Source organism: Triticum aestivum, chromosome 4A (genome assembly GCF_018294505.1).
Source record: "Triticum aestivum cultivar Chinese Spring chromosome 4A, IWGSC CS RefSeq v2.1, whole genome shotgun sequence".
Taxonomy (NCBI): Eukaryota; Viridiplantae; Streptophyta; class Magnoliopsida; order Poales; family Poaceae; genus Triticum; species Triticum aestivum.
This window is the reverse complement of record NC_057803.1, coordinates 706,361,015-706,373,616: the sequence shown is the minus strand read 5'-3', so window position 1 is coordinate 706,373,616 and position 12,602 is coordinate 706,361,015. Positions and strand designations below refer to the sequence as shown.

General features: G+C 45.6%; 3 protein-coding genes across 8 annotated transcripts; all 3 read right to left on the bottom strand.

The window, feature by feature from the left end:
* Nucleotides 1–313: 313 nt before the first annotated feature.
* Nucleotides 314–2,928, bottom strand: LOC123083255 (uncharacterized). Its single transcript, XM_044505337.1, has 3 exons — nt 1,583–2,928; nt 878–985; nt 314–532 (listed from the first exon to the last, which is right to left on the bottom strand). The coding sequence occupies exons 1-2, from the start codon at nt 2,852–2,854 to the stop codon at nt 881–883; spliced, it is 1,377 nt and encodes a 458-aa protein (XP_044361272.1). The 5' UTR covers nt 2,855–2,928; the 3' UTR covers nt 314–532; nt 878–880.
* A 1,263-nt stretch (nt 2,929–4,191) lies between these two features.
* Nucleotides 4,192–9,460, bottom strand: LOC123088252 (uncharacterized). 6 transcript variants are annotated; one of them, XR_006441796.1, is made up of 9 exons: nt 9,076–9,460; nt 7,847–7,915; nt 7,448–7,557; nt 7,151–7,295; nt 6,712–6,922; nt 5,934–6,023; nt 5,150–5,269; nt 4,883–5,023; nt 4,192–4,790 (listed from the first exon to the last, which is right to left on the bottom strand). XR_006441796.1 is itself a non-coding variant. In XM_044510451.1 (6 exons), exons 1-4 carry the CDS (start codon nt 9,241–9,243, stop codon nt 5,974–5,976), a joined length of 432 nt encoding a protein of 143 aa, XP_044366386.1. In that variant the 5' UTR covers nt 9,244–9,460; the 3' UTR covers nt 4,192–4,790; nt 4,883–5,023; nt 5,934–5,973. The 6 variants fall into 6 exon arrangements, 1 of the variants encoding a protein (XP_044366386.1); XR_006441795.1 differs by having other exon boundaries at nt 7,448–7,486; XR_006441794.1 differs by lacking the exon at nt 7,448–7,557.
* A 1,357-nt stretch (nt 9,461–10,817) lies between these two features.
* On the bottom strand, nt 10,818–12,365 carry LOC123083254 (stem 28 kDa glycoprotein). The gene is made up of 2 exons (XM_044505336.1): nt 11,845–12,365; nt 10,818–11,501 (listed from the first exon to the last, which is right to left on the bottom strand). Exons 1-2 carry the CDS (start codon nt 12,300–12,302, stop codon nt 11,117–11,119), a joined length of 843 nt encoding a protein of 280 aa, XP_044361271.1. The 5' UTR covers nt 12,303–12,365; the 3' UTR covers nt 10,818–11,116.
* Between the last annotated feature and the right edge of the window lie 237 nt (nt 12,366–12,602).

The following is a 12,602-nucleotide window of genomic DNA, read 5'->3' as shown; positions in this document are numbered from 1 at the left end:
TTGTAAAATCACTGTGCATTCAGCATTAGTAGGCGGACCATATATGAGAAAATGAGTACTGAGTGGATTTCAGTCGAAACAGATTAGCTCAGCCAGATAGTGCTACACAATACGAGGCTCCGGCTCAGCTCCGGCTTTTTTGCTCAATTGATTTGCAAGGCTGAGGATAGAAGGCATCAGCGAGGAGCATGCAAAATTACCATACAAGATCCATGCATGCAGATCGTTGGCAAAGAAAATCCTGAACAAGAATTAACTAGCAGCAGTAAGATTAGACAGATATCAACCCAGAAATCCAGTATGCACCAAACCAGCAGCAACAAGGCTTAAAACTTCAAATTACCATGCTGTTCATAATCTTGAGTGACAAGCAATCGACAACTAAAGTTCCAGAATACTGCATACGCAGAAGGCACATTAAGATAAAACAAGGGCATCAGGATTTCAATCTTCAAAGTATCAGCATATTGCTTGAGTCATCATGCATCAGCATCGCCAAAAGACCACCATCTCACCAAGTCTCTAAGTAATCCTACAAAAGGAAGATAAACAAGTGCCCATCATTCATCAGTATAGTGCATTGGAAATCTAAGCCAAGTCTACCATCTGATCCTAAAATGTTTAAATATGAGGCTATTTTAAAAGCTAGGAATAGCAGGCTTTCATGCATCCGAAAGGTACCATCCAAATGTTAGCAGTGTCGAAAAAGTAAAGCAACAAAAATATCATCTCAGAAGCATTCTAGAAAGTTTGGAGATGCAAGGTTATGGAAAACGGAATCAACATTTACTATCCTAACAAAGGTGCAGGTCCATGTCCAGTTATGCAAACCATCCACATTCTGAATTTATATATAACCTTCGGTCCACATTGTTACCTATTATGCTTTGGCAACAGATGCAGGCTCTGTTGGGCCACCCCCGGCCTTCACATCACTTCCTTCAGGTCCTGGAGTAGACAAAGCTTCATCTTTTGAACAGGGACCCTAAAGAATTTACAGCTGATGTAAGTATTGTGACCAACCCAAAACAACTATTGTGTTTGAACTCCGAATTAAGATCCGTCGATGTTGGCTCAATCGACATATACTGCGGTAAGCAGTAAACAAAATGTTGAGCCCAACATCAAGAACATGGTTATAACAACAGTAACACTAAAGAGTGGAAAAGTCTCCATTTTTGAACAAAGCAGTTACAGAGCCTACAGAATATCATTTACATATATGTGTATAATCTTTCACCAATGGATTCCTTGACATGACTAATTTTGAATTTCTGCTCTAGGGGACTCAAGTGCTTCTTATATCAAACACAGAATAACAAACCATAGTGCCATAAGGATATGATATATCATATTCATATGTGCACACTATCATAATAGAACTGTCCATCTCAGAAATAGCACCATCAAAGGGTATTAGACATTATGACCCGAGTATTTCGAGTGAACTAGAATTGCAAAATGGAGTCATATACAGTAAAATGGATAGCAGATTCCCACATAATCCATTAATTCAATGCTCTCAGGTAAATAAAACTTGCATCGAATCCAGTGGAAAGAAACTGTATATGCATGGGCTCACCTTATCATTTTGTACCAAAGAAGGAGGCCACGCCATGATGTAGGGACGGACAGGCTTGTGATAATCTTCACAGATCAATTTCAGCTCCGCTGTTTCGAGACAAAAGGATAGCAACAACTGAGGAGCCTCGGTACACCCGTCATACTCAGTACGCAGGTACACGATTCCATCGATAACATCCATAAGCCGCACAATGATAAATTCATCATCTCCTTCTGAGAACTTAACGAACTGGCGAATCGTTTTCAGGGGTAATGTGTGGTCCAGCATCCAGTAATTGCGACCGTCGTCATAATACTCGTGCTCGCGTCTCCAAAAGAAAACATCAAGCGAGCAAAAATCTGGATAAACGATACAGGGCCTCCCATCCTTGGTATTGCCAAACACAAAAGCACACTCACGGCCTTCCTGATCCGCCAAGAGCGGCGACAGATCCATTTTGGTGAACTTCAGCGTCGCGGTGTCGAGCACGGTGATGTAGGGTTCCCTCACGTGCGTCCAATAGACAGACCCATTCACCATCTTGCCGGTGACCCCGCTCCCGGTGCCAGGGAACTTGCGGCACTTGGACTTGATGCTGCTGTCCGGCGAGATGATGTGGACGACCGCCTTGGCCTGAAAGAACTCAAAGAAGTCGAAAGCGAAACACACCACGCGGGGTGGCACGCCGGGGTCCTCTTGGGAGGAGATAATGTGGAACTCGAAGTTAGTGGCGTCGGAGAAAAGGCGGGGCGGCGGGGGATAGAGATGCAGCGCCCGGGTGAGAGGGTTGTAGGCAGCTATCTGCTTGGCCCTCCGGTTGAAGACAACCACGTAGCCGTCGCAGCACCGCTCAATCTCCCACACGGGCGAGGCCTCCTCCTCCTCGTCGTCTTCTTCTTCTTCCTCGTACTCCTCCTCCTCCTCATCGCCGTCTTCGCTGCCGTCGGCGTCTGGGAGTGGGAGGGCGGTGAGGGAGAAATCGCCGCCGCGGGCAGCGGCCTCGAAGTCGAGGTCAGGGCGGGTGTGGTGGGGGTCGAAAGAGGAGGGCTCGGGCTTGAAGCCTCTGCGCTGGACGAAGAGGCCGACGAAGGGAGACGGGTGGAGAGCCCGGAAGCTGCGGCGGAAGGCCGGGGAGGAACGGACCGCGGAGAGGAAGGTGCGGCAGGAGAGGGCGGCCCGGACGAGGCTAGGGAGGCCGGGGAGGCGGAGGAACACCTCGCGGAGAAGGTCATCGTCGAGATCGAGCACGGTGGTCGGGCATTTCGCCGGCGGCGGCGGCGGCGGCGCCATCGCTCGCGACCTAGGTTTTTTTCTGAGGGAGAGCTCGAGCCCTGGCCCCTGGGTAGTGTAGTGGGGAGAGCCGGATGAATGGGGCCATGGGTCTCGTGTCGTCGGAATTTCGAGTTTTATCCCAGCGGATACGGCCCAGGCCTGTCGGCGAGCCTGCGTGGGCCGCGCTGGTCAAGGACACCGGCCCAGAGTGCATCGTCACCGAGGCCACTGAGTTGCCCTCAAACTTGCTCGACCATGTTGGAGTAGTATATACCATGTCTATGTCAGTAACGTCTCGACCACAATGAAGCGAGTGGTGTGATGAGAGTGGATTCTTGGTGCACGGGTGCATTGGAGCCCCTTATTTACGTACTTTTAAAATCACAGTTCAAGTTTTTAAAAAATGACAAGATGATGATTTCTAAATAGTGAACAATGCATGCTTTCCAAATATAGTGCCTCAATTAGAGATGAAAATGGAGTGGAAACTTTCTGTTTTTCCGGAGGAAAAATGAAAACGAAGAGGAAATATGAAAACGGAAACGAAAATTTACAAAACGGAAGTGGAGATGGAATTTTTTTATGCGGAAACGGGAACAAAAACGGAACGGTGTTTTCCGGTGGAACATGCATGAAAACGGAACTTTCCGTTTTCGTGAATATGGAATTTCTGTTTTTACTATATACCTATAGCTGCTTTGTAGCCCAACCACCAACGAAAATACAATGACACAATTAGTAGAATGGATCTGAGGCCCAACTTCTACTACCACACATGCACTCAGCTTGACCTCGGTACTAATACAATACTACGCTAAGGTGCCAACATAATGATATTATTTTGTAGCCATGTTAACAACTCATTTTTTTTTATTTTGTGTGTATTTCTCTATGATTCAAGGGGTGTTTAAGTTCCGATCAATGCCTATTTTTGTTTCCGTATCAGCTTTGTATTCGCTCCATGTCCATCTTCGGCAGTATCTGTTTCTGTATTCATTTCCGGGGTTTCTGTATTCGTTTCTGCTTCTACAAAGAAAATGTGAAAACAAATATAGTAGCACTCAGTTTCGTCCGTTTCCACTCCTTTTTCATCCCTAGCCTCAATGCACCCGTGCACCAAAGTGACCCGCGTTCTTTTTTTATTGCCCTACTGCATTCTCGTAATATATGTCACCCTTCTTGTACATGGTGGGACTGCATTCTCGCCACACCACAAGTAACTAGATCGGAATCGCGCCTTGGCGCGAGGGTGCCGGTCCTAATATTTTGATCAAGCATGTAATGTTAAGTTAGTAGAAATCCAAATTTAGCATATGCATTCATACAAGACAACTACCGAGCGATCCATTAAATATGAATTTCATAATCTGAAACATCAATTACTGCATCAATTAGTATATATCAGGGAAAAACATAGAAACAATATAGTTCCGAAACATATGTGTCCTCTAAAATCAGAATCGACATGGACAAAAAAAGGAATTGTTGACAAACAACACTTGGATGACGCAAATCATTCCAAGCCTACAATTGATAACATGGTTGGGAACACATATGCCTGCCACGCAACTCTGTACAGGCCAGCCGCTGAGTGATGTATGTAAATAAGGATCTCACAAACTGCAACGATAATTGTTGCATCAATATATAATAGGAAAGATTTCATAAAGAGCAAGGGTATTACTAATGGCACGGGGCAAGCATTATTGGCATCTTGGCAGTCACTTAATGGATCAATCTTTTGATCGTCATCTTCAACCTCCTTAGACATTCTGGACATCTTCTCTTTTAAATCACATGAATGGTCTTCAAATAGCATTACCCACGAGGATATGCCTCATTACCGCAAGCCACGCCGACGCATACACCACAAGAAGGAGCAGCATCACATCCACGTCCTTCTCTGTGGTGTGGTGACGGTTGTGCCCGCAGAGCGCCGAGGAGCGATGGCAACCTAGGTTAGGGCGGCACGAACATGGTGACAACAAGAGAAATAGGGAAGGATAAGGTGCATGAAAGAGGCAGGTCAAAGCCGCGAGGACGTACCTTGAGGACGGCGCTTCCTGACGTCCTCCTCCTTGATGACGAGGAAGCACCAAGGGCAGCTTGATGCTTGCCGGCGTCTTCCCTGATGAATTGGAGCCAAGCACTACAGGGTCAGAGGTGCAGCGCCTCGTGCTTCTCCCGCTGAGCATATATAAGCAATCAAACAAGAAATGAGATGCTATATGTGAATAATATACGAATAAGGAGATGCTATATAAGTGACCAGCAGCGCGCATTGGCGCGTGGTGCTGGGTCCGATTGTTGTACCAAAGCGTGTGTTCCAGCCACGCAAGCTTAGCATGTTTAGTGGCCTATGATAAAGCAAAAGCATTTATCCTAGATCACAAATGCGTGCGATTGCCGCACCCGTCCATGTAGAGGAAAGAACTACATAGATATAGAAAAAATGCATGAAACAATAGAAATATACAAATTGTTTCAACAGTAAATAAAAGTCAAAGGGTATGTTTGGGGGTAACATCCATCAAGCCAGTAATTCAATAGCATACAATTTTTTTTGGTGAGACTAAATGGTTTATTCATATAAAGAATATACACGCAAATTAAAAACTATCATTAGCATTCATGATTGCACATGGTAGTAAATACTAAGAAAATTATTTAGTTGTGATTTATATAACTGGTATCACAACTAATAAAAATTAGTAGATTACAGGTAAATTAAGTATATCACCCTACAGTGTTTCATCATCTGTGCTAGTTTCACAACATTATATAAAGACCTAATTGCCACTATCTTCAAACATGACTAAGGCAATCAACTGAAAAGTGATGCCTTGAGTGGCATGGTTCGCCACCCCAGTCTGTCCATGATGGAAGCTATGGAGGCGACAATCAGTTGGGTACCGCTTATCATAGTGAAGCATGTCCAACCTGTATTTGGCTAATATCTATTTAGTCAAGCATGCACATATAAACTTCTGCACTTCTTTAGAAAGAGCAAGATTTATACGAGTATGCAGCGAAATAAAGCAACAAAATAATAATTAGCTTGTTAGATTTTGGTATAAAATAAGAAGTTATGGCGAACCTTCACATCTAGTAATATCTTATTTATCTGTCCAACATGATCAGGGTCGTCGATACAGCAGAGGCAAACAGTCACTGCCTTTTGAATGTCCTGCATACAGTAGAAGAACTACGCGTTAGTATATATATGATGTCAATTTTATTTAACTTCACAAAAACACAAATTTTACGCCGACCTACTTCTAATCTGGTTCGTGTTTGTGCAACCTTCTCGGACTCCAATGACATTTATCTAACCCAAATAGCCTTTTGTTGTTTCTAGCGTCACTTTCAACAAGTATAACTTTATTAATTCCTAGCCTGACCTGCTGAAAGTATATCTTTATTAATTGCGAGCCTGACAACATATATATTTTTTCAGTTTGACATAGAAGCACATTTCCAGTTCACCATGAAGCAAATTAAGGTATGCCTTGCTGCCGCGCAACGATATTTCTTGTGCTTTCTCACGAAGCCATTGCCTTATTATAAGTGCTTTTTCTTTTCTTTTCTTTTTCAAATCCCTACAAAACAATAGATATTCGAGTATATCCTCTGAAACTTAAAATGGGGCCATATATATTCCGTAATCAAGACTTCTGGACGGATGCTAGGTATGTATTAGTTTGGTTTGGTTTCATCTCAAAGATTCAGCGCAACAGACCCTGCTGTTACTGCATGAATAAGCTGAATATTTCTGCTGCTAGCGAGTAACAGCCTAACATGTCATGTATTTTCTCTATCTAATTTACGGCGGGACGGCGACTGCTTTGATGTGCACTACATCCTCGATGACCCACCTTGTGTTGTGCCTCTGGTGCGCCCACCGACGTGGTAGTTGCGTCCACTGCCGCTATCTCTGCTTACTCCATATCCTACATCAACCGCCTTGCTATCTTCCGCTCGGGCAGTACTCAACATCATAATTTGGTGGCTGACAACAGGCCTCTTTCGCCTTGTCAACCTCCAAGCCCTTAAGTGCTGCGCTGGCAGCACCATAGGTCCAGCTCCCTCCAAGGGCAGAAATGAACATGGCAGCATCTTAATTAATTAATATTAATAGGATGGATTAGTGTTAAGAATACGAATGGGGAAGTAGCTCAAATGATAACTGAAACTCCAGATCATTCATGTATCCCTCTAAACCTTCGTAACTGAAACAAACTCCAGGACCTCCTCTTCATCCAGTCAGCACCGCATAGCGCCATGAAAATGCAAGGAAAGGACGAGGGGGCTCACCTTGGCTTGATTCCCGTCTGGTGTTCCTCCTATCGATGGCGACAATGCGCTCTGGCGCTCCTCCTGGAAGCATCTGCGCAAGCGGCAGCCTCCACTCGTCCCGATGATGGCAACACAGCGAGCCCGACGCGGCCTCCTCCATGATCTGCCTGAATCAAGCAATTGACCCAAAACAGGATTAAGAAACCCCGTACAAAAATGAGATTGGAAATACATTATCATAGGGAATTGTTGGTGGAAGAGGGGCAGAAAAAATAAGATGGTGAGCAATATAGTCGTGAACCATAGCTTTTCCACCTTCTGCTGCTAGAGTAAGAAGGGCGGGCCTGTACGCGGCTGGCAGAGGAGGATGGTGTGTCACGTTAGGTCAAGAAATCATGTATCCAAGGCCAGCGCCCACGGAAAAACTATTTTTAATGCACAAGAAGCCAAAAAAATTGTCTCAGCAGACAGAAAATAGTAAACATTTAAACTAAAGCAAGCATCCAACAGTTTATCAACAAATAACTGACACATCCCATTGTTAGAATGTAGTAGAAATAGTGAACATCAACAAAAAAAAAGAATAACAGGGAAAAGAAAAAATATAGCAGAAATATTTACTATGTGTTTGCGAGTTTGTCTTTTCCTAGCTGGAACATCGTTAGAATCACTGTTTCAAAGTAAGTCGAAAATGCTCAAAAGAATAGTTGTCACCTGGCTTATGTTTGTGAGTTTGCCTTCTCCTAGCTGGAACATCATTAGAATTATAAAACCCTCCCATCCCTACAGAATGTCGAAAAAGAAACAATTGGGCTATTAGATAGAAGTTAAATTTCATAGAATCAACATCTGAAAGAAAGCACTGAGAGGCAATCATATAATTAAATTATGATAACTGGAAAGTTTTCTAATACAAGTAAATAATTAACTTCAACCTTGCACTGATCATATATCTTTTGAACCAGAGATAAGGGTCAAAATATATTACTGTTAGCATGAGAATCCAAGAATACTTGCTCTCGCACTGCACTAATGCAAACCCCATTGTACCAAACTACATGACAATCCTTTATTTGGGACATGAAACTGCCTGACTAATGGTCGAATTATAAAACCTTAATTATAATGGTCGAATTGAAGGGGACAAATCACCATGTTTAGTATTTGACCCTCTTACAGTTATCACAGGGTTTCTCATCACCAACCAATCTGCACAAATCTTACTGATTGCTACACATCCGAGGTCCGGTGCAATAACTAATCCTGCTCCATGCACAAAGAAACAACAAATGCAGGTCCTACCAGGATTCGGACAAGGAACAAAAGGCATATAGGTACATACAAAAAAACAAGCAAAGAGAATAATACACTTGACTTTTCCACAAACAAGACAAGAAACAAAAAGCCCTCATTGGCCAGCCTGCACACCAATCATATGGCCATACAACCATGCAACAAGCCTTGGAAACGAAGAGGAGTGGAAAGGAGGAGGAGAAGAGGTGTTGACCTGCATATCCATGAAGGGAGATGCATGAGGCTGCTACCAGGAGTGGAAACGGAGAGGAGTGGAAAGGGGGATAGACTAAAAGCACAAGAATCCAGTAACAACGGACCAATCAGGAAAGACAAAGAAATATCACTGATGAGCAGCAGCCAACGAGCGAGAATGGAAAAAAATAGACTTGTGAAGCAGCTGATAAGGCGAAGTGACCAGAAGAACAAGTGGCATGCAATGAAATTACGCGAAGACAAAATTAGGAACGAGGGGGACATCTTCTTCCTCCCCAGTTGCCTCCTATTCCTATCCGGCTCTCCCCCACAACCTCCATATGACCATGTCCTCCTCTTCTTCCTTCCCCCATGACCTCCATGGCCTCCAGCCCTTCCTCCCAGCTCTCACATGTTGGCGTATGAACAAGAGGAGACAAAGGAAGGAGGCGCACCTGGAGCAGCAGCAGCAATGCTAGGGTTAGGGTTGGAGCAGCAGGAGGCGGCGTCCCAAGCAGGCCATGGCATGAGCGCGAAGCAGGCAGCCCGTACGTCACGCCACTGAGCAGAAGCACTCGGAGGCCAGGGTCGAACAACAGCTCTGGCGGATCTGCGAGCGCCATGGCCGCCGCCTGACCTGCTCGCTCTCCCTCTTCTCTTCCCGTCCCTTCTCATGACGAGAGAAGGGAGGTTGCGGGCGGCGTGGTGCGAGGGAGATGAGGAGAGAAGTCAGTGGCGGCGAGGTCTGACGAGCGGCGTCGGCGGCGATGTGGGTGGGGCGGCGATGTGGGTGGGAGAGGGCTGGCGAGCAGAGGCGGCGCGTGAGTGCGGGAGGAGGAGGAGGAGGCCGCTAGGTTTTACCACGGGATTTAGCATTGTTGATTTATACACGTATGCAAAATGACCAAAATGCCCTTGGCGGGGTACTAAATTAACACGCGGTGGCACGAAACGGGAATAACTATTCATTGCTACAGGAGCGCGGCCTCGATCCGACGGTCCAGATCCTCCCACCGCTCAATCCAACGGCCGGAAACCCATCAAGCAAACGCATCGGACGGCCAGAATCGCCTGATCGCTGAGAGCGCTCGGGAACGACTCGATCCCTTATTTCTCGATGACGGGCTCCCGCATGAGACCATTATTCCTTCTCGTTATCACAAACGCACTATATATACTAAGCCACGCGGTTGTATCCGGCGGCGGAGGAACGAGGTGACGTATTGCTCCTCCTTTGTTGGACGTTTCTGCATCTTGTTTTTTTTTGTGGATTGCCGCTCATTGTATGACTTATGATGTTCTTGTCGAAAGTCCTCCCAGAACCTGAGACCTCATACTTGGTACCCATGGCGTATTCAATATCTTGATAGTCTGTAATCATTTGGGCCCTACAATAAGCTATGTCTGTATCTGATAAGTTTCCCCCAGTTGAGTCAAATTAAGCCGCAGGCTCCATGCCAAGTGGTGCCATTCCGTCGATTCCTTTAAGTTTCAGCCTTGCGACCATACCCCCTAGAAACCAAAGACTTTGATTTCTCATAAGGTGTTGGTGGCGTCTTATAAGCAACATCCGTTGATCCCTGGTCGTCATCGTTTATGGTTGAGACAAAGACAACATCTCCATAATCAAAGGTATCATGCAACTTTAGTGAGCTTATGACAATATCGCCATAACCCCGGTCATTGCTATCTCCTTTTAAAGGCCATGATATTCCCTTTTTTTCCATGAACGACTGCCTTTTCTAGGACCATTAATGGATGCCATTGAGCTAAATATCCTCTAGTGCTTTTCTTTTAGTTTTTCTAGACCTCCCAGAACTTCGATTATTTTGGAACAAAGGAAGCATGTTGCTTAGGAAAAAAAATGAAATAACAAGAAACGCACGAACTGCCTTAAAAATATGAAATTAGCCAACAAATAAGCCAAAATTTTACATGAAACTTGTAAGTGGAGTATTTTTAACTTGAAAATTGGAGTTCCTATTCAAACCTGACACTTCCCCTTTGAAACTTTGATTCTTCCCTGAAGGCTCTTCAGTTTCTAAGTGAACAACATCAAGACTTTACTGTAACTCTCTCGAATTCTTACAACACCCAATAAGGGAGTTAGGATAAGAGATGTAGGTTGGAGTTATATGCAGGCAGCTAAACACTTGCAATATTGTGCAACTATTACATAGTGCTAGTACCTCAAGCATGAACCATCAAAAGATCGCTATGTCACGCAATTGAACATGATCCAAATTATGACAGACGAACCACACATCAAACAACAATACCCCATGAATTTCATGAAAAAAAAGAAGAAGAAAAAGCAGCAGCCCATGGATCCATTGATTGAGCAAGATCCATTTGACTCCCATACGTCTTATTGATAGTAGCAATTGATCCCAACTGAGGAAACTAACCAAGCAACAACAACAGACGGGATCATGCATCTAATTATTCAGAAGATGGAGCTTATTCATCGACCACAAGCAATGGATGGCTGCGGGCCTAGCCGATGTAGTACATGGGGTCGGGCAACTTGAAGGTGCGAGCGCCCTCGGGAGCGCCGAGGATGTCGCTCCACTGGTCGCCGATGTTTCCCACGACGACGTACCCAGCGTCCTGCAGCTTCTGCCTCTCGCCAGACTTGTAGGTCACCGTGGAACCCTTGAACCATGGTTGCTTGAGGAGCAGGTTCATCCATCCGGAGATGCCCTGGCGGCAGAGGTTGGCAACTGTGATGGCCCTCCGGTGCTCGGTCCGTCCTGTTAGGAACACTGGCTTGATGCCCACCGCGAGCAGCTTGTAGTACAGCCGTTTTGTCTCCGGTAGCGCAGGCGCGCTCCCCTCCAACACATAAGCGTTGTAGCTCGTCGCGTTGTACGGCCTGGCCCTGCATCATGGGTTGATGTGCATACATTATCACATGTCCATGGGTTAATGAGATGTCAGCTAGTAGATCTACATCCTGAAGAAATTAAACCATCTTCATGTTGTTCCTTAGACATCGATCATTGTATCACATGGAAGATGATTTTTCACGTCATATGCTACTACTAGTTTGGATACTAGAGGGTAAATCTGTTGATAGGGACGGTTTCAATTTCATTGTGTCATTATGTTACTGGTGTTTTCTAGTGGGTTAATTTTAACTTTTAGCTAAACGGAAAGATCAGTGCAAGCCCTTGCTCAAAAGCACCTGCAAGAAATAGCATGTATAATGTGCACATACATACCCGAAGCCGTGAGTGGCGTAGTAAGGTAGGTTGGAGAGCATGGTCTCGTCGATGTCGAAGACCCACACCTCCTTGCCGTTGCCGGCGAGCTTGAGGCTGTCAAGGTAGGCGATGGCCTGGTCGATGACGACCTTGGAGTCGCGGCGGTAGTGGCTGCCGAGCATGTAGTGGCCCACGTATCCCTCGCAGTTGGCGGGGACCGTCGTCCAGTCCCGCACGTTGTACGCCTCCACGCCCAGCCGCCAGCTGTCGCACGGCACCCCGCCGTGGCTCCCGAGCTGCCCGCCGGAGCCCAGTAGTGGCCGCAACGCGTGGATGAGCGGCGCCACGGCGTCATCTACAGCAGTTGCTGCAACCTCCGCCATCGGCGTACAGATGTTAGGCTCCCTTGCGCTGCAGGAGGCCACTGCGGCCACGAGAGCCACGGCAACGAGGATGGGCATCCTTACCATCGCCATTGTTAGTGTGTGCTACTGCTAGCTCTGTGGTGCTCTGCTTATTGCAGTGCCGTGCAAAGAGCATGTGATGGGCGGCTCGTCAAATAGTAGAGTACATGTATTTTCGTTATTCACGTGTCTCGAGTACGTAGTACAAAATCTGTTTCTGGCACATCCATTATCTTTCTGTAAAGAAGCAATCATTGTCTGTAATGTGCTTGTTTTCCCCAACAATATTTTTTGCCACATAGTGGGAAAGGCTAGCTATAGATGGATGAATGATTTTGTACGATTGCAAATGTCAAGCCAAAATCTGTTTAC

Bases quoted from the DNA above. Each gene is read 5' to 3' on its own strand.
- LOC123083255 (XM_044505337.1), bottom strand. From the start codon at position 2,854: ATGGCGCCGCCGCCGCCGCCGCCGGCGAAATGCCCGACCACCGTGCTC. The intron at 986-1,582 runs GTGAGCCCATGC...TAAATTCTTTAG, and splicing joins CTTTGGTACAAAATGATAAG to GGTCCCTGTTCAAAAGATGA.
- LOC123088252 (XM_044510451.1), bottom strand. From the start codon at position 9,243: ATGGCGCTCGCAGATCCGCCAGAGCTGTTGTTCGACCCTGGCCTCCGA. The intron at 7,916-9,075 runs GTGCGCCTCCTT...GACATTCTGTAG, and splicing joins CATTGCTGCTGCTGCTCCAG to GGATGGGAGGGTTTTATAAT. The intron at 7,296-7,846 runs GTGACAACTATT...TGATTCAGGCAG, and splicing joins AACTCACAAACATAAGCCAG to ATCATGGAGGAGGCCGCGTC.
- LOC123083254 (XM_044505336.1), bottom strand. From the start codon at position 12,302: ATGGCGATGGTAAGGATGCCCATCCTCGTTGCCGTGGCTCTCGTGGCC. The intron at 11,502-11,844 runs GTATGTATGTGC...CCCATGATGCAG, and splicing joins TACGCCACTCACGGCTTCGG to GGCCAGGCCGTACAACGCGA.